Source organism: Pelobates fuscus, chromosome 2 (assembly GCF_036172605.1).
Source record: "Pelobates fuscus isolate aPelFus1 chromosome 2, aPelFus1.pri, whole genome shotgun sequence".
NCBI lineage: Eukaryota > Metazoa > Chordata > Amphibia > Anura > Pelobatidae > Pelobates > Pelobates fuscus.
Window position 1 is genome coordinate 35,409,743 of NC_086318.1, and position 20,097 is coordinate 35,429,839.

At 43.9% G+C, this 20,097-nt stretch overlaps 1 protein-coding gene across 1 annotated transcript in view; it reads right to left on the bottom strand.

Annotated features, from left to right (window-relative positions):
* Window positions 1-1,485: 1,485 nt before the first annotated feature.
* The window catches only part of LOC134586517 (cytochrome P450 2K1-like), a 69,418-nt gene continuing 50,806 nt past the window's right edge, over window positions 1,486-20,097 (bottom strand). Inside the window, exons 4-10 of the mRNA XM_063442076.1 lie at window positions 15,836-15,985; window positions 14,251-14,411; window positions 13,087-13,263; window positions 11,501-11,642; window positions 10,180-10,364; window positions 2,035-2,176; window positions 1,486-1,726 (exon numbers count right to left, since the gene is read on the bottom strand). Coding sequence (XP_063298146.1) covers window positions 1,548-1,726; window positions 2,035-2,176; window positions 10,180-10,364; window positions 11,501-11,642; window positions 13,087-13,263; window positions 14,251-14,411; window positions 15,836-15,985 — 1,136 coding nt within the window. The 3' untranslated portion in view covers window positions 1,486-1,547. The remainder of the gene's footprint in view (window positions 1,727-2,034; window positions 2,177-10,179; window positions 10,365-11,500; window positions 11,643-13,086; window positions 13,264-14,250; window positions 14,412-15,835; window positions 15,986-20,097) is intronic.

The window sequence follows — 20,097 nt, forward strand, 5'->3', positions numbered from 1 at the left end:
TTATGGCTGTTGCTTTTATTTCCTCTTCAGATAAAATAAATTAGGTCCAGGCGATCAGGATTGCTGCAGGAAGGCAGGTTTATTGAAATCAAAAGTGCAACATTTCGCCCTACACAGAGGCCTTTATCAAGTTTGCTTGAAATAGGGAAGGCCGGCAGCAAAATGGTCTATAAAGAGAAGATGGGAACCAGGAGGCAGTAAATTTGGGTAATGTTTGCAGAGACGGGTTTAATTAAGTGAATTAAGTAACCTTCAAATAAGGAGAAAGCGAGGTAAGGTATTGGTTTGAAGGAGCCATGGGATGAAATCCGAAACCCTGCCACCCTGACTGTCTTGAGTTGTTAAATGAAGACCTCCCCAAAGAATAACAAGGAAGGGATAGCAGTGGGAGTGGGAGAAAGTTTCAGTTACTGCCTGTAAGTTTAGGGTTCGTGAGATGAATAAGTCATGGACTGTAGTTGATTTAATGTTGTTGCACACAATGTGCATTCCAAAGGCCAGTGTGAAATTAGTTCTTAGAGTGAGAGTTACATGGGATGGGCACAAAATTGGCATGACTTCTAGTGTTCGCATAAGATAGGTTAGTGGAGTAGGAACCAGATTTTGGATAGACATCACCAGTTGCCAAAAGCAGAACGAAAGGAAGAAGGAGCAGGTGGGAGTAAGAATTAAATATTTGGTGTTTGAAGGGGTTGGAGGAGAAAAGATGGATATGTATGAGAAACGTGCAAGGGATGGTTATAGAGGAGGGGAGTTAACAGAGGGTGTTGGGTATTCTTTTACTGACTGTGGTTCTCACGCGCTTGGCCAACAATCTCTTTATCTGAAGAATTTAAAAATTTTATAGACAGACTGTTGTTGATTCAACTCATTGGAAAGAAAAATCAAAATGACCATTTCTGGTGCAATTTGACAATTCGTCAAATTGCATTTATCTGTTTCTTAGCAGGACTTAAAATTAGATAAATATAACCTCGGAGGAACAACAACACAAGATATATTACAGTGTCATGATTTATTTAACAAAAATAAAGTCAAAACGGAGAAGCCATGTCTGAAAGCAAAGTAATTTATATTAATATATATTTGTTTTTTGTGAGAGGGATTCATGCCAGTTAGGGTTGCTCCATCCAAACACAGTGTTGTTTTGTGGCAAAAACACTTTAAAAATGAGAATTCCAAAATAAACATGACAGTTATACATTACATTAAATAATTGCCATTGAAATGTAGTTCAACCAAATTGTCTAATAGTATTGTGTGTTAAATATTTTCTTTCTAATAGTTGTGATAGTTTTCTCAATCAAACTAGGACATTTAATACTTGTACACATTTTTGACATAAAAAATATGTACAAAAACATGCATATTTTAAAATACTGAAAACGTTTAATTATATAATAATAATGTTTAAAAATATTATAATTATATAATATTTGCATATATACACAAGCAAAAAATCTGATTATAAAAGATAAAATCAAGCTAATATTGTCATTAGGCATTTTGTTTGCAAAATCCTCTGAATTATCTTGTTTAGGTTTGCTCTAGTTTCTAGGCAAAACACACATTTCTTGCATTAAAGGACTCATGGTGAATCCACTGTTAGGGGTGAGCTCCACCTTAACCCCAGGTGGAGGTTGGATTGTGAATTTCTGCATAAGCCTCGTAAAAAAGATGAATAACTCCATTTTTGCCAATGTTTCCCCGGCACAGCTTCTTCGCCCTGGTACAAATAAACAAACCGTAGTAAGTCAGCAGTACTGATCATGCTTCCTATCATTTGTGGATGGCTAATTATAGTGGTATTAAAGAGAAACTGTATTAATTCAGTGTAAATAAAATTGGTTTAAAATACTGGATATTATGTACTGTAACTTTTTTAAACAAGTTTTATACACATGCTTTCGTAGTTACATTTCTGAACTAAGCTGTCCAACTGATTGAATATTTTTTTTTTTTTTTATGTTTCATATTGTGTGTGTAATCAGATGTAAAACACTTACATTTTTTAAACAATTTGTTTCATCTTACCAGCTGAAAAAGGCAGGAATGCTTCATTTTTCACAAAATTTCCTTTTGAATCTAGAAAATGCTCAGGATAAAACTCTTCTGGTTTCTCAAAATAAGCCTTATCTTGCAGGACAGATGACAGTAGTGGGATGACTTGGGTTCCCTAAAAATATAAATAAATAAGTAAATAAATATACATTTTACAAAAGTAATTTGTGGAAAATAATTGTAGTAAAGCAATGTTAATCTGAAGTCATATTCTGGGTACACTCACTCAGTGTTTCTGACCCACCATTAAAAATGGAACTCTGACTATATGACCCTGTTGTCTCTGACCCTGAAGGTGGGCCAGTCAGGGCCTAGTATCGTCCGTGGAATTCTTTGCATGACATGTGCACAGTCGTCCTTGTCGGCATATGCACAAAACCCCCCACCACATACTTAGTTATAATAATGACACTGACACCTGGGTTTTGGCAAAATTATATCACAGCTTTTATTTATTAATTAACATAGAATTATAAAGGTCATTGTCACACAACAGGCCCACGTTGGCCTGCACAGTTTACCACATTATTTTACAATTTAACCCCTTGACAATGACCCACCCCAACGTAACATCATAACATAATACACCAACATTGTAACACATTAGCTTAACCTGAAACATGACCATTGCCACCGAAGGGCATCAACCATTGCCACCAAGGGCACCGTCCATTGCCACCAAAGGGCACCACCAGTGTAGGGGCATACCGAGACACCCCTACACACCCTGGTTCGGAGCTACCTACGAGCTCGAACCTACCAAACCAGTCCAAAGGCCTACCTATTAGCCCTGAACTCCAAACTGTCCCCCCTCTCACTCTTTTCTCCCCCCAACTTTACTCTCCATCCCCCGCCACAGCTCAGAGCTCGACTCCTCGAGTTCCTGAGCGACACCCCCCCCCCCCAGGGAAAAGATTGCCCGCTGGAGGCCCTCCTGGAAACCTAGCAGGAGAAAATCTAAGCCCACGTCTGAGAGGTGAACCCCATCCCGCCTGAAATAGCCTGGCAGCATATCCTCCAACTCTCTGTGCCTAATTACAACCCCCCCCCACTCGCCTCACATATGCCGCCATGATTTTGTTGACCTTACCCTTAATTTTCGCCACCGCGGAGGGGTTCCGCGCGTGCCGCCAATAAAATCTCGGAACCATTTCCGACCACACCACTATAACCCCTGGCACTAACTCCAGCAACTTGTCTACATCCCTCTTCATACTTTCGATCAAAACCTTCTGCGGCAATGACCCCACATCATTGCCTCCTGCATGCAGTACCACAATGTCCGGGACCTGGCCCAACAAAATTTTACGAAATACTTCCCCACAAATAGCATTCCAACCCCAACCCCGGTATCCAAACCACCGGAGCTGCACCACGGAGCTTGGAAAGACCAGCTGTAGACCCTGATGTCGAACTGCAGCTCTCCGATGTGGCCAGTAAATATATGAGTGGCCAACCACCCATGCCGTCCAACCTGTAAAACATAAAACACAATTCCAACCATGACACAACATTAACGTAACAAACCCCTCTGAACCACCCATAGGCCTCACACCAACTTGTCTGGCCTAACATACGACCTGAACCGCAGGGACTCCCACCTGCCGATCCTCTTCACACTCTCATCACCCAACCCCAGCCTCGCCGCTTCCGTAGCCGCACCAATCCTGAAGGAATGGGTCCCAAACTGCCTTGGGTCCACTCCCAACTTCTCCAAAACCTTCCGCATCACCTTGAGGAACTGGAACTTCGACAGTGAGGAACCATCCTCGTGTCGAAAATATGAACCTCCGGCCGCCGCCCGGACTCCGTGGAAGGCCGTGGCGCACTTGACCGGGCACGTGCCCCCACCCGGGAGCTCCCGCAGCGTAACCAAGGTCCCCTTCCCCATCATGTCCGTTTTGGACCGCCTCAAATTAATCACCACCTTGTCACTCCACACCTCCACATCCGCTGCCTGAAGCCCCCCCGCCCCTTGGCGGTTGCTGCTGACCAGCTCGCTGATCCGAAACGCCCCGAAAAAGGCGAAACTAAAAACCACAGAGAACAACTGAACTTCGTAACTCGAAAAACACACACCGGGGCAAGGCCCCCACAATCCGTTGCAGCAACTCAAACGACACCGGCCTCCTGGAGTCCACCGACACTTTCCCCCTCCTTAGCCCTTTTAGCGCCTGCCTCACCAGAAAGTGTTTCGTGGCGTCCTCCCAACCATTGAATTTAAACAGGAAAGCTAGCGCCGCCAGCTTTCGCCCTATCACCGCTGCTGAAGACCCTTTGGTAACCGATCTACACACAAGCCACAACAGCGTGTCCAACCGGCCCTCCTGCGAGGGCTGGCCCCCCGACTGTTGCACCAATTCCTCCCACTCTCCCCACACCTTACTGTAAGCCGTCCATGTAGCGGGGGCCAGGGAGTCCCGTATCAGTCCACCAAGCATGATGTCCCGAGCCGCCACATCTCTTCCGGGCAAGACATCCCCTCCCCCTGAGCTCCCGGCGCCGCCTGCCGAAACCTCTCCCACTGCGAACGAGATAACGCATCGGCAATCACATTCAACAGACCGGGCACATGCCGGGCCCTAAAAACAATATTAAAACGCATACACAACAATACGAAACGGCGGAGAAGCCGAACCACCGGGATAGAGGACGCTGACAGCCCATTCACTGCGTCCACCACTGCCATATTGTCCGAAAAGAAAACAACCTTCTTGTCCCTCAACTGCGGACCCCACAGTGACAGTGCTACGACTAGCGGGAATAACTCGAGGAACGCCAAGTTGCGGATCAGCGGGCTGACCCTCCACTCCGTAGGCCAAGTCCCCGCGCACCATTGCCCGGAGAAGTAGGCCCCAAACCCAACGCTACCTGAAGCGTCCGTGTAAAGCTCCAGTTCCTGAGACGAAGCCACCGGCTCCCGAAAAAATACCTTCCCATTAAACTCCCGCAAGAATTCACCCCAGACCCCTAGGTCGGCCTTCATGGCCGCCGAGACCCGGATAAGGTGGTGCGGGAACGCCACCCCCGCTGTCGCCCGGGCCAGGAACCTGTTAAATACCCTGCCGACTGGGATCACCCGACAGGCGAAGTTAAGCCGGCCTAGCAGCGACTGAAGCGCCCGGAGCATGACCTTCTTCGCTCCTCGTACCTCCGCCACTGCCTGCCGCAGCGCCACCAACTTATCCTGCGGCAGCCTACACTCCCCTTTGATCGAGTCGATCTCCAAGCCCAAGAAGCTCAAGCACGTCGTAGGACCCACCGTTTTGTCACCCGCCAGAGGGACTCCAATAACGTGCGCCACCCATTCCAGAGTCCTCAATCCCCTCCTGCACTCCTCCGAACCGGAAGGCCCGACGCACAGGAAGTCATCCAGGTAATGGACTACCATCCTAGTGCCCGCTTCCAACTTCACCACCCATTCCAGGAACGTGCTAAACTTCTCAAAGTATGCACACGATATCGAGCACCCCATGGGTAAACACAAGTCCACATAGTATGCCCCCTCAAAATGACAACCCAGCAGGTGATGGCACTGCGGATGGATTGGTAAAAGGCGAAAAGCCGCCTCAATGTCCGCCTTAGCCAACAACGCCCCCCGTCCCGCTCGCTGCACCAGACTCACCGCCTGATCGAACGAAGCGTACGAAACCGAACAGAGGGCCTTGTCGATGTCGTCGTTGACCGACAACCCCTTGGGGTAGGACAGGTGATGTATCAGGCGGTACTTGCCGGGCTCCTTCTTAGGAACCACCCCCAACGGTGAAACCCTCAGGTTAGGTAAGGGGGGCTCGCTGAACGGCCCCGCTACCCTGCCCAACTCCACCTCCTTAAGCAACTTTTCCCTAACCACCCCCGGAAATTCCCCGGCCGACTTCAGATTGCGAAGCCGCGGCACCCCGTCCCGGTCCCGGAACGGTATTACAAACCCCTTGGAAAACCCCTCTTCCAACAACCCAGCATCCGCCCTGTTAGCGTACTGCTTTAGCCAGGGCAGCATCGCGCCGACTTTCACTGGCGTTGCTCCCAGCGGCAGGGGACGCGGCCGAACCTCCGCCCGCTGCAGGGGCTGACTTCCCCTTCTTAAAGCATCTGTGGAGGCCGTGAGTTCCTCCGCACCCTGAGCACTCGTGCTTAAAGCGACAGGTGGCCCCCCACTTGCACTGCCCCTCATTGAATGACCAACAGTAGCCCCGTTTCTGGTTGGCCGACACGGCGGTAGAAGCGCCCGTGCCGGCCCCGGACTGAAAGGGGGACGCTTTTTGCGCCATCATCAATTTTATCCAGAGCGGTAGGTCCATCTGGTCCCACCGCATCCCCGGATTAGCGGCCAGACGCTGATGAAATTGCTCGTCGTACCGCCACCATGCTAGGCCCCCGTACATCCTATATGCTTCCCAAACCCCGTCCAGGTAACAGAAGAGCTGCAAACAGCGCTCCGCCGCCTTCTCGCCCATCACGCTGGCCAAGATGCAAAAAGCTCTGAGCCAGTTCCCAAACGTTTTGGGAATCTTCCTGTACCTCCGTTTTTTTTTCCTCCTCCTCCTTTTTTGCATCTTTTTTATCCTCCTCCTTGAGGTCAATGTATTCCTCAAGGGGGAGAAGCGAAAAGAGCTCCACAAATTCACCTTTCCAGATCCTCTCCTTCACCTCGGGCTTGAGGTGACAGCCTAAAGGACCCGCAAACGAAACGTGGACGTTCTGTCTAGCCGCCTCCGGGACCCCCCAAGCAAATTCTCACCCTCGGTCCCTACACTGGAAGCCTCCGCCGCGGGGGTCGCGCCCCCGCCTCCGTCTACACCGCCCCCGGCCCCGGAAACCCCCGCTGGACTAGACCCGAGAACCTTCCCTAGTGGAGCCCAAACCTGACTACAATCCCCTTCCTTCCTATTCCCCTCACCCCAGGAATCAATCAACTGTCTAATGCCCGCTAACAGCTCCCCCGACTGCTGAAATGACAGTGCCTCACCTTCCGAACCCCTTGCCGCCGAAGGCCGTGGAGTTGTCATCCGGCTCTGTGCGACCTGCCCCAAGCGTTCAGCTGCTCCGGGCCGTGGGCCTGTGGCGCTGGGTCTCACCCGGTCCACGGGCGACCTTGACGACTCCTGTCCTGCTGCCCGGTCCGCCTCGCCCGCCGGCGACCGTCTGGAAGTCCTCGCTGCGTAGGGTCGCGCCCCTTTGGCGGGTGACCGTCTGCGAGACCTGCAAGGAGAAAAAGACATCTTGGGTAGGCTGGTCGTAGGAACCCTGCCCCGTCCACCCTCCTCCTGGGACCAGTCACCCAACTCCCTTCTATTCGTCCGCCTTCGAGGGGTAAGAGCCTGCGCCGCAGTCCGCACTCCCTCCGAGGAACTCCCACTCCGGGAACTATCGTCCCGCAGCGTCCGTCCCCTACGCCTGGCTGGGGGCAACCCACGCCGCCCCCGGGTGTGGACCTCCCCGCAGGGGCCCCGGCCGTCCGACTCTGAACCCCTCCGGTGGTCGCTCCGTGACCTGTGTCTCCTAGCTGCTTGCGCTCCAGCCCTGCGGGCCTGCCCTTTAGCGGGCGCCGATCTCCAGCGCTGTCCCTCGCTGGCGCTGCCGTCCGTCAAGTCACCGCCGTCCCGACCAGCCTGACTACGCCCCCGGCCTAGTCGCACGGGAGACCCTGGCGAAGCGCTGCGCTCCTGCCCTCTGACTGGGGACCCCCCGTGGCGTCTCGCAGCGCTGAATCTGTCCTGTTCCCTCCGAGCCCTAGCAGTCCCCTGCTTGCCACCTGCCACCCTACCGTCGCCAACCATGCCAGTACCGGGACCCACCCCCGGGGTAGCCCGCGGGCTAGTAACAGAGGGGGCAGTAGAGTTGGAGGGCGACTCACCCGGGCGATTCGCAACTGTGGCTCCTGCTCCCCCAGCAGCACTTCCAGCACTCCCAGAGCCTGCTGCCAAGCCTGCCGTACCGCTCCTCTTCCGTCCGCTGGCCTGCGCCTGCAATGGCCGCTTCCTCGAACTCCTGGCAACATCAGAAACTTCTCCGTCCCTTCCTGTAAAAGAGGACACAAAAACCGAACGTTCGGCAGTTTTGCTGCTTCCACGTTCGGCGGCCGAACGGCCGGCAGTAGAGCTACCTCCACGCTCAACCCCCGAACGTTCGGCAGTGGTCTTGCCTCCCCGTTCGGGAAACGAATGTTCGTCAGTATTAGCACCTCCACCTTCGTCTCCCGAACGTTCGGCAGTTTCGGCCCATTCGCCAGATCTCCTACCTCCACGTTCATCTCCCGAACGTTCGGCAGTTTCCGTCCGAACAGTGATCCGCCTACCTCCACGTTCGCTCCCTGAACGTTCGGCAGTTTCCGACTCGGTTCCTGAACCCGCGGCCTGCGACTCCGGCCTCGCCTGACGGCCGTTTCGTGCTGCCACACCGCGACGACGCCCGCGGCCGGTTCCACCTGCGGCCTGCCCGCCAACCGCCTCACTGCCGCCCCGACGACCTCTGGAGGGGCTTCTCGGACGCCGGGAAGCTGGAACCACGCTGGGGCTCAGCCTCTGCGGAGGCCTCGTCCTCCTCACCGGCCTCTGACCCTGGGAGCTACCAGATCCGGACGGCAGAGCATCACCAAGACGGTCCCTCAGCCACTCGAGACCCTCTCCTGCACAGCAGCCCTGACTCCTTCCAGACAATCTTCCATCTTCCTGACAACCTGCAGAGGAGACAAAGAAAACAAAGCCACACAAATCCTGCTACAACGAACAGGTAAGTGTAACTTTGGATTAAAAGTGCCGTTAGACCTAAGATGGCCGCTACTTATACCCCCCTAGTAACTCCTCCCCACTCCATGTCCTTAGACCAGCCCCCCAACTACTGACAACTAGCTGCCTGCCTCCTGGCAATGTCAAGGCCCATTCCCCTTAGCTGCGCTGCTCCATGGGCTTCATTAGACTGTATTTTTCCTGCTTGTGAATGCAGCATCTCTCCTCGCTGGCGATTCCGTTTGAAGTGATATGGCTCAGGTTTCTCTGTTACCGAAGGTGTAACAGTTTGGACCTTGTATCACCTGCTCGAACTGCCGCTTGCTTGACTGGCCAACTTCTACCCTGAGCGCTAGGAATGTGATACTTGAGTCGCTAATCGCCCGGCAAAGCAGGATACACTGCAGAGTTGCTCCTGGTATTATAGGATATTCTATCTAACTAAAAATCACTTGCAATTGTCCTATGAGCAATCACACTATAGCAGACCGGAGATAGTTACAACAAAGAAAGAGACAAGCAAACTTCTTCTTAATGTAAAAGCATACTCCAATGAAGTGGTTTATTGTATGAACACACAGCTTTTTCTACATTTACAGGCATGACACACGAGTTTGCATAACACAGGGAGGCGTATGCGGATACAGTTATTACAGTGGGGAGATGGTAAGAGCCAGCTATTGCAATAACATGGGTCTCCTTTACCATCTTTCTTTAACCCCTTAAGGACACATGACATGTGTGACATGTCATGATTCCCTTTTATTCCAGAAGTTTGGTCCTTAAGGGGTTAAGCTTACAAGAGGCAGGATGTGACAAGTGACACATTTGACTCAGTCCCACCTCTCACTGTGCTGGCTAAATATCTTACAATGTCTTGCTAGATAAATTTCTGAATCCCATCAGACAGCCTCGCATCTAGCTGAGGCCATCTGAGACAAAGAGTAGCTGAACACAGACGTGCGCTATTATTATTATTAGTAGTATTTATATAGTGCCAACATTCCACAGCTCTTTACAACAACAAGCAAAGCTGTTCCACTTCCCTCTTGTAATCCTATATGTTACAATAAGGTAGAACATGGATCTACAACGTAACGCTGTCCTCAGACCATCATACGTCTGCTCTGCTTCTGCAAGCCAGGGTAGTGGCATTATGAACTACATACATTCTAGTTCTTCACCTGTACGCATTCCATCGCTAGAGATGATAACAAATTGGCACCAAGAGTAACCAGAAACCAACCTGCAAAATGAACTGAGATATATATGTCGGTCTTTTGGCTGTAGCCATTTACTCAAGAGGTTTAGAAGGCCTTGTATGTAAGGAGTTATGAAAGTATAAATGCAAATTAAATTTCAGTTTAGGTAAATGTAAGCCACTACTCACTTTGGGAATAAAATATCCTCTGAATGTCACATCTCGATTAGTTGCATGTGGAATTCCAGTTGGAACAATGTTACCGAACCTTTGCATTTCATGAATGACAGCATCAGTATATGGCATTTGCTTTCTGTTCTCCATCTGTGGCTGAGCAGATCCAATCACATTGTCTATTTCATTGTGCACTTTTTCTGTTATTGTTAAAGAAAATTGAAAAAAATACAAAGTATGTGTATAAAGGCAAACACTTTAAAAATAAATGAAGAAAACGCTAATGAATGTAATCCATTTAGTCAACTTATCTAGGCCCTAATAATAGGATGACTGCTAGGTTGCTTTAGATTGTATGTTTTGATAGGTTGATCGATATCTCAAATTGTAAAATATCGAATATAAATACAAAGTAAAATGTTTAAATAATGCAAAACAATTCTCCAACAGGAATAAATTTAAAGGCTTGCATTAAGCAGCTCAAACTTTCAGTGTTCCCCTAAATGCAACAACGAAAATAAATTTAAAAAAATACATTTTCAAAATGTAAGCAGAAAGGGTTATATGTACTGGCTGTTTTATACTTTCAGTGCTGACCTTTTTAAATGTAAATAAATATAAAATGGAGACTATAATAATATAATTAACATACTCAAATACCCATAGGTAGGGGATGTATACTGTTGGTATTTATCATCACACGTACTGTGACTAAATGTATGTAATGCTCTGAAAAATATAGAGATTAAAGTAGACTGTTTTAACACTTTGGAAATCTATGAATTCACAAATATATAACTGTACTTTCTATGTGTGGGAATCACAAACTTTTTGTTTTAGGAAGCTATAACGGTAAACTACTTATAGATCACTTATAGATCACAAATACCCATAGGTAGGTACCTAATATGACTAAATGTATCTGTGTCTTTACTAATACTTCAAACCTTGTATGCCCTATTGCAATATAAAAAATATAAAAAATGCCATACTATGCCAACCTCTCTTTTTTTTGTAAAATTGAAAAGTGCAGAGCACAAATATTTAAAACAACATTTTTGATGCTTCCACAATGTTATTCTGCTTGAGGTTAAACATTATTGTAAGACCTTTCCAGCAACAGTTCTCATGATTATTTCATCCTCAGTTTTGCTCAGCCTTATTGATTGACTTGGACAAATGACACATAAATGAGATTCTGTAAATTACTTCTAACTTCCTTCCCCAAGGGGGCCTTATCTCTTCATTTATTGCATATCAGCCAAAACCATGTTTAGAGATCCCAGAAGTTATCAAACTATATGAAAATGTTCAAATTAACAGATACAATTCTTACTTTGGATCTCTGGGTATTTCATCATTAGCAGAAAACCCCATCGAAGAGTGGTGGAGGTGGTTTCCATTCCCGCTCTAAATAAACTGTTCATGAGAGTTATCAAGTTGTCCTTGTGAAAAAATTGTTGGGGACTGGGTTTTTCCTGTAATTCACACAATATACATGTACAAAATATTCGTTATAAACTAATTGTGATAATTTAAAGGAAAAATGTCAAACAACAAATCTAGATGCTGAAGTTAGGATAAGCATGTAGATTAGGGTTAGGAAAACTTGGATTCAAGGGGGACCTAAAGTTGATCAGTACCTGCTTCAGGATGCTGTGGACTGTAACTCTTGTGATTTGCATGCAGGCAAAGTCTCATAACCATTGTCATAAACTTAAGCTTCCAAACCCAAACTGCACCTGAAGCTGCATCATTGGGTATTGCTTTGTCCCTGTTTCACAGCGGTTAACCTGGCACAGATCTGATTGAAAGGGGGTCATATAAATCTTGTGTAAGGATCACTGAATGAGGAGAGAAACTGATCCTAACACAAGATATTTATGACCCTCTTTGAGAATGGAGTTTATTTTCTAACAGACCTGTGCCTTATCTGCACTCATGTGCCAGGTAACTGTGTATATGTGTGTATATATATATATATATATATATATATATATATATATATATATATATATATATATATATATATATAAATACAAAAAGTAAAGGCTTGCACTCACGGTCTGTTGTTTGAATTAAAACAATTCTTCTTTATTTAAATTCGCTTAAAACATGGTTGCTCTCTTCTCATCAACGTTTCAGCCACATCTGTGGCTTTCATCAGGATCAAGTCAGCATACAAAACATTATATGTACACATAGCTGCTTATATATAGCTAAACAGACTCATAAATAAATTAAAAACACTTACCACCTGTGTGTCCAGGCGCCCGGCGTCTCACACTTCCTTGTGCGCATGTGCGAGCACGCCGAAACCGAAAGTGGCGTGCTCGCATCATTCACCGTTGGCCGGGTAACTGGGGATTAGGATGTAATAATTGATCGTTTTTATTGTTTGATGTATCCACCGAGCAGGCGCCCGGGCGATGTGTAGTAACATTCCGTTATCAGGGAGCTTGTTTATATTGCGGGTTACCCTGACAACGGTAAATGATGCGAACACGCCACTTCCGGTTTTCGGCGTGTTCGCACATGCGCACAATGAAGTGAGAGATACCGGGGAGCTTGTTTACATTGCGGGTTACCCGGCCAACGGTGAATGATGCGATAGATAGATAGAGAGATACAATTTTTTGTGATTTTGCAGAAACCAAATGCTACTGTATAATAATAATAATTACAAGATGGCCACTGTGTCACTATGTTCCTTTTCACTGGCTAACACTTTAGTGTTGTTTTTTGAAAAGTGTAATGAACCATTTTGTAATGTACAGTGATACCTTATTAATACTATGGTTTCATTTTTTGCCATATATATTTGAAAGAATAGTATAGAGTTAAATCTTCTTTTGTTATAGTTAATCACCGACACACATTCTATTGACACTGATATCATTTAAATAAATTATGCGATATTACCTCTTTCTGTCTGACCATGAATGCATCAATAAGGTTCCTCTGGTCATTCACATCGACTTGGTCCTTGTATTTAACAAACGTTTCCTCAAAAAAATGTTTCAGTTCCAAGTAATTTTTAAAAACAGTTTTGTGAGTTCCAGGTATCCAGCGCATCAGAGATGGAAATGCATTATAAAACTGAAGGATATGAATAAAACATTGGCTTATTGCAAACCTTTTACAGCTTGGGATACAGTATCAAAAAGATGAATGTGCAGTTCTTTTTTCTGAGAAAAATGTGCATTATATTTTTCTACCGAAACTGTAATCATACATCCACTTCTATGTTTTTTTTGTTTTATAATTGCATTCTAGTCTATGGTTTAAATTCCTTATTTAATGAATAAACTCCCAATTGCAACATTTAGAAATGGCTAAATTAAAACTCACCTATAGTCACAGGTTGTCTCTTAGCCTAAATTGTTCCCTGCATTTTAAAACTGGATGTCAGATCACTGCAGTTAAGTGTAATCGTAATTCTGAGTTAAAAAATTTCCAAACCAACAATTATGCTCTAAATTGTGAAATTCACAGACATTCTAGCCTGAATTGCGTGATTGTATTTTGAATTCACAATAATGCACTTAACATACATTAGTAATTGAGATGGTATTTATATTTGTGGTTTGTTTATAATAGATTTCTTTTAAATGTTTTAATTGCATTCTGCTTAAATTCAAATGGGAGCGGTCACTTGTCTCCAAGATTTTTAAATGCTTTACTTATCCCCAATATTTAATAAAGCCTCGCGGCCTATCACTGGCTCTCCATTCAGAAGACGGAGTGAAAACGTTGACAGCACCTGGGACTTCCTGGCAATCATAACTTAATTGTCATGACCAACCCATGCCAGCTATAGTGGGCACTGATTAAGCTTAGAGTAGTATACCAATGAAAGGGATTGGGCATGGGAAATAAATGCATCATAAAAACGTTGATCTGAAGTGGTTATGGTGCTTGCATTGTGTACGTTTTAAGAAGTTGTAGGGGATTTTCAAAGTTTTATTCAGTTGTGTGATTTCCACACAACTTTTCCAAGTGATGGTTCCCCTTAAATTTATTAAAACCCATGCATTTCAAAAAATATATACATTTGAATAAGTCCAAATATACCGTAGTACTTACAACAATAAAAGGGCTAGTAAACAGCTTAATATTTTCATTGATCAATCTCATGAGCTTGAGAAATACAGGACTATTGTATTCAAAGCGATTGCCAAGTATTATGGAAACAATTATGTTTGCTATAGCAGTATTCATTATTGCTAGGTTGTCAAATGGCTTTCCTGGAAACAATATAAAAGGAGATATTAAAAATCTATTAATTGATAGTATACACAAATGTGCTATATGATGCCATGTCTATGATTATCAAATTGTTTAAATTCATATGATTTTATTAGAGAAATTATAAAAATACATAATTTTAATTTAAAACATACTCCTATTTGAAAACATCATCACTTTTGCAATGTCTATAATATTTAATGTGCTTATCATTGTAACTAAATACTTGTGGGAAGTGTAAGATAAAAGTGAACATGGCAGTTAAATATTATTTTATTTGTTTTCCTGTGTCCTTCTTCCTGATTGCCGATGAAGTCTAAATTTCATTGCCACTGAAGTAAAAAATATATATTTTTTTCATATTATTATTATTATTATTTTATTATTTATATAGCGCCAACAAATCCCGTAGCGCTGTACAATGGGTGGACTAACAGACACATAATTGAGATCAGACCACTGGACGTACAGGAACAGAGGGGGTTGAGGGCCCTGCTTGATGAGCTTACATGCTAGAGGGAGTGGGGTATAGTGACACAAAGGGTTAAAGTAGGGGAATTAAATAGTTTGTTAGAGAAGGGTTTATTGAGTGCTTGGTAGGTCATTTTTGACAGTTGCAGGAAAGGAGTCATGGGGTGGCGGATGAGAAACCTGCTGACAGTTTAATTGATACGCTTTAATGAAGAAGTGAGATTTCAAAGATTTTTTTGAAGGAGTGGAGGCTGGGTGAAAGTCTGATTGAGGAGGGAAGGGAGTTCCACAGAATAGGTGCAGCCCTGGAGAAGTCTTGAAGGCGAGCGTCAGAGGTGGGGATCCGGGCAGAGGATAGGCGTAGGTCTTGTGCTGAGCGCAGGGGTCTCGACAGGACATACTTGTGTATGAGGGAGGATAGGTATGTTGGAGCAGCTTTATGCAGGGATTTGTAAGCAAGCGCCAGAATTTTGAATTGGGCCCTATATCTAACTGGAAGCCAATGCAGGGACTGAAAGAGCGTGGAGGCGTGGGAGGTGCGACCGGACAGGAAAATAAGCCTCGCAGCCGCATTCATTATAGATTGCAGCGGTGCAAGCTGGGAACACGTAAGACCGGTGAGAAGGGGATTGCAGTAGTCGAGGCGAGAGAGAACAACAGCATGAACCACTGGAAATTATGAGTTTTGTGTCTGTTGGTGAAGTTATGAAATTTAGATTTTTATAGAATTAATATATATATATATATATTTTTCACCATTTTTTAGTTTGAAGTGAAAGTTGTACAAAATAAATCCACATGTATTTGCAATAAAAAAAATTAAATGGCCAATAGTTAAATGGTGCAGTTTCTGCTGAATTGTTTTAACAATGTTGAAAATTAGAACAGATATAATATAATATTAGTTGTATGGTCTATAATGGGCTATAATTAATACATTGAACAATATCACCTTTAAATGATTCAAAGACTTCAATTAATGCATCAGCTTCCTCGTTAATCTTGTTTTCAATTGATTTCTTCCCCATGCCAAAATCTCTTAGTGTTGCAATAGCAAATCTTCTCATCACTTTCCAATTTTCACCATGAGCAAAAATGATACCTAAATAGAATAATGCAAGACGCAATGAGCCATTTATATGTTTACAGAATTACAATGAATTCGCCTTCATTTCATGGATACATTTGTTTGCTTTGCAGTGTGTGTTTTTTTTTCTATTTTTATTAAATGTGTATTTAAAAAAAAAAAATCTTTATTTTGTTGTGCATTGAGTAGTATACATGCATGTAAAACATAACATCATACGAGTAGGTATTAAACAATAGTGGGTAAACATATGTCTAAGGTTTGCACTTTTTGTGTGTATATATATTTCTAAAGTAGAAAACCAGAGGACTTAAGTGTGCATTATTACAGTATTACAATTGCATAGTGATCTTTTAGGTCCTAGTCTAGGTGGATAAGTAGCATTACTTATGTGGTCTATAATGGGCTATTATATAACATGCCATATAAGCTGACAATCAAAAAAGCAAAACATCTCTCATGAGACCAGGCCCAGGCAATAGTATGGTAAACACAAGCTTGTCTGCTGCTTTGTAAGTAGTCCATCCATAGAAGGTGCTGCAGACTAATGAGGGATATAAACTGAGTGAGAGGAGTAGTGCCCCTAACCAAAGGGGACTTGGGGTGGTGGGTCTCATGTACTCTATTTACTTGTGTGTGGTTGGACAGGAGTTATGCATATGGAAAGCACAGGAACTTCTTAAAGTAGCGTGTCAGGGTAGTATATTGCAACATGTAAGTGGGTTACCCCACTAATCCTGCTTATATGAGACGGAAAAAGAAAAAGGTTCATAATGAGTTCAGAAACGAACATAGAAACTGATACATAAAAATAAAGTTCAAGTAAAAAAGAACCGGTTGACGTAGGATGTGCTGACGTTGCATGCTTGATTTCCCCAAATTGGAAGAAGAAGTAAAAATGCTAACTGTGCATATATTAATCGCCACCAAAGTCTGTTTGGCAAGAAAATGGAGATCTGAGGTGATCCCTAAGTGGACTGAAATAGCCTCACAGATTAACTATCAGAGAATTATGGAGAAAGGTGTATATGTTGACCTTGAGAATTTGGGGTTATATAATGACATAAGGAGACTCTGGCCTCTGGTTACAGACATGCCTGAGACTCCTTCCAGCTAACGCCTCCACTCTCACGCCCGGGACAGGCATGAATGTTTTGGATAATGGAAAGGGAAAGGAAACTGAGGGGAAGAGGGAAAAAGGGCAGGAAAACAGGGAAGGAGGTTGTGAAAAAGAACAAAGCAAATTGCAGCAAATAAAATGGTCACTTTAATTTTCCTACCCTTTTGATCAATTCCCTTTAGCATCATAAATATTTGAATCACTTCTTTTATCACTGAGGAATTGAAACAATTATGATACACAAGAATAAAAACTGACCAGCTCATAATTTCTAAATCTGAGAGTAATATAAAAAAAAAAGTAAAAAAAGAACAGTTTGGTGGGAAGTCTTGTTAAGTCTCAGGGTGACAAGAGACGCCTGGGAACTGCTTCTTCCTTGGCTAAGAGTGTGATCATTCAGGTCCCGGCCCTATAAGGTGGTGAGAGCATTGTGACTCTAGGTGTAAATTCCCAGATGCGTAGCTGCGTAAGTGATTGCGTAAGTAATGCTCGAGTTCTTAGTAGGTACCCACTGTGGCGAAACCAACCTCGCCACTGGGCATTGGAGAAGCCTGTTTGCCCGCCTCCTGACTGCTGAATATGGCCCCTGGGAGATTTGGCCCTTTAAATACAGTATTTGGGCATATTGTATTTTATTATGCTGCTGCTGGCCCTTTAAAAACCATCTGGGGACATACTGTGACTTTTGGGAACAATGCCCCTTTAAGACGGTGTCCCCAGACTTATTTGGGACAATGCCCCTTTAAGACTTTGTCCCCAGTGTCCCCAGACTGTTAATATACTGCTTTCTTCCACTTGGTTCAGTAAATGAGGCTTACTGAACCAAGTACCATACAGGCGGACCACCCAGAAGTGGGTGTGTGCGGTAAAAAGTATATTTTTCCTGCCTGTAATAAAAGCCATTGTGTTCAGTAATTATATCACAGGCAGAGGGGAGTGTTTGTGTGTAATTGCTGGGAGTGTTTTATTGTAATGTACGTATTTTATTGGTTGTTTTACAAAACCCTGTGGGCAGTACTATGTTTGTAAAATGGGCATAAAAGCAGAGTGTTTGATTAAAAGCTTCAGTTCTACTTCACCCTCAATTTGGAGTCCTGTCTCTTATTGGGGGAATCTGCTACAAGGGATTGCTATGCTCTGCATATTCCCTTGCTATAATCACTCCTAAGCTCTTTTAAGAGCTTGTTCCTGTCTTGCTCTCTGAAGGAATCTACGGTGGTTATGGTGTCAGCTGGAGTGCTTGAAGCCCTCAGGAAGCGCTAGGAGCATCCATCAACAGAGGTACCCAGTCGGGGTGCCAGGTGATCCGTTACACCCACTCTGTAGCTTGTCCCCATGAAAAAAAGCGCCATTGGCAGCCCTCATCTGTATGGGATACCTCACACTTGCAGAGTCAGCACTAGAGGCTTCAGGCATCTGCGCCATGTCAGGGTGTTCTTTGTGAGGTCAGGAAAAAGCTGTAATTGAGAGCCTTCAAATGCGATTGGAGACTTACCACGCATAGCGGCATAAGGTTAGGCCTTGTCTTTCAGGGATTGGAAGTGGACAATGAGGTCCTGTGTTGCAGAGTATTGTTTCCATCCAAAATTGGTCCTTTTTATGTAATTCTGCACTGAGCAGCTAAGAAGTGTGACTGTTCTGGTACTCCGCAAGCTCTGCTTCCCATCTATATAAGTTTTTACTTTTTATGTAGCATTTTAAGAAAATGCAAAGCAAAAATGTAAGTGGAAAAAAAAGTGACACTCGTTTTTGATGCATTGAATCTCTTGTGGGGGGAGCTTTTATTTATCTATAATTCTGTATTTTAATTTTTTTATTTTAATTTTTGCTTATTTTCATATACAAAAATGAAGTAATTACAATCATGTGTCGGAGATAAGGCATCAAGGAGAAAGTGAACACACTCCGAGAGCATTGAGAGACTTCACTTTTAGTAATACGTAAATCACTAATTTCTGCATCCCTAACTGTTTAGCTGTGCCCCCCTCTCCCATTAACTAAAACTCTTTGTATCTCCAAAAATGTGAGGCCCTCTGGATTACAATTATGCATGGTTTTAAAATAAGACATACTGTCCTTAATAACCCTTTTAGATATTTTGCGTATGTTCTTCTACTATAGTGTGTAATGATCTTTTGGTGCGTCCTACATAAAATAATCCACTGGGGCATATTAATAGATAAAACACATTTAACCCCTTAAGGACACATGACGTGTGTGACATGTCATGATTCCATTTTATTCCAGAAGTTTGGTCCTTAAGGGGTTAAAGAGTGACGTGATTGAATCCCTTTTAGGGAGTTCATTATTCTTATTATATTTTGAATGTGTGGTTTTTTTGGGGGGGATACGGTTAGTCTTCCACGCCAAGTACTATGCACTGCAACCACAAAAGCCTTTTTCTTTGTTAAGATTTTTTTTTTTTCTTTAAACAATTTTTACTAAAATCTATTAAAACTTATGGGCTCATCTAAAATTAATCTGTGATTTGTCCTTTAGAATTCCAAATATATGATCCTGTCTCAAAATTGGCCAATGTTTTTCTCACAATTTTAAAAAACGGTGGGTGTTCAGATTAAAATGACATATATTGGCATACCCATTGTTACGGTTTCCTGCTACTATATATTACAACAGAGTTTTTCTATGCAGATCCAAGACATGATTGTAACTCTGTTCATTGTATGCAGCTGTTGACATTGACGGTTTTAAAATTGGTACTTGTTTTAATTGCACCATTCTCTATAAATATATTTAGATCTAAAAAGAATAATTTAAGATTTACTAAAATTGACTGTTAAAAATATCCCTTAATCGTTGTAGTTGAATGTGTCTATAAAACTTCTTAAAATCCTTTTCATAACATCTCCAGATAAATAAACAAGTCATCGGTGTAAGGGTGATAGATGACTAGGTTCCCTACCCAGTCATGTCCTAGATGGATATATTGGCGCTTCCAATCCACCTTAAATAAGTCAGCGTAACTGGATGTGAACTTAATCCCCAT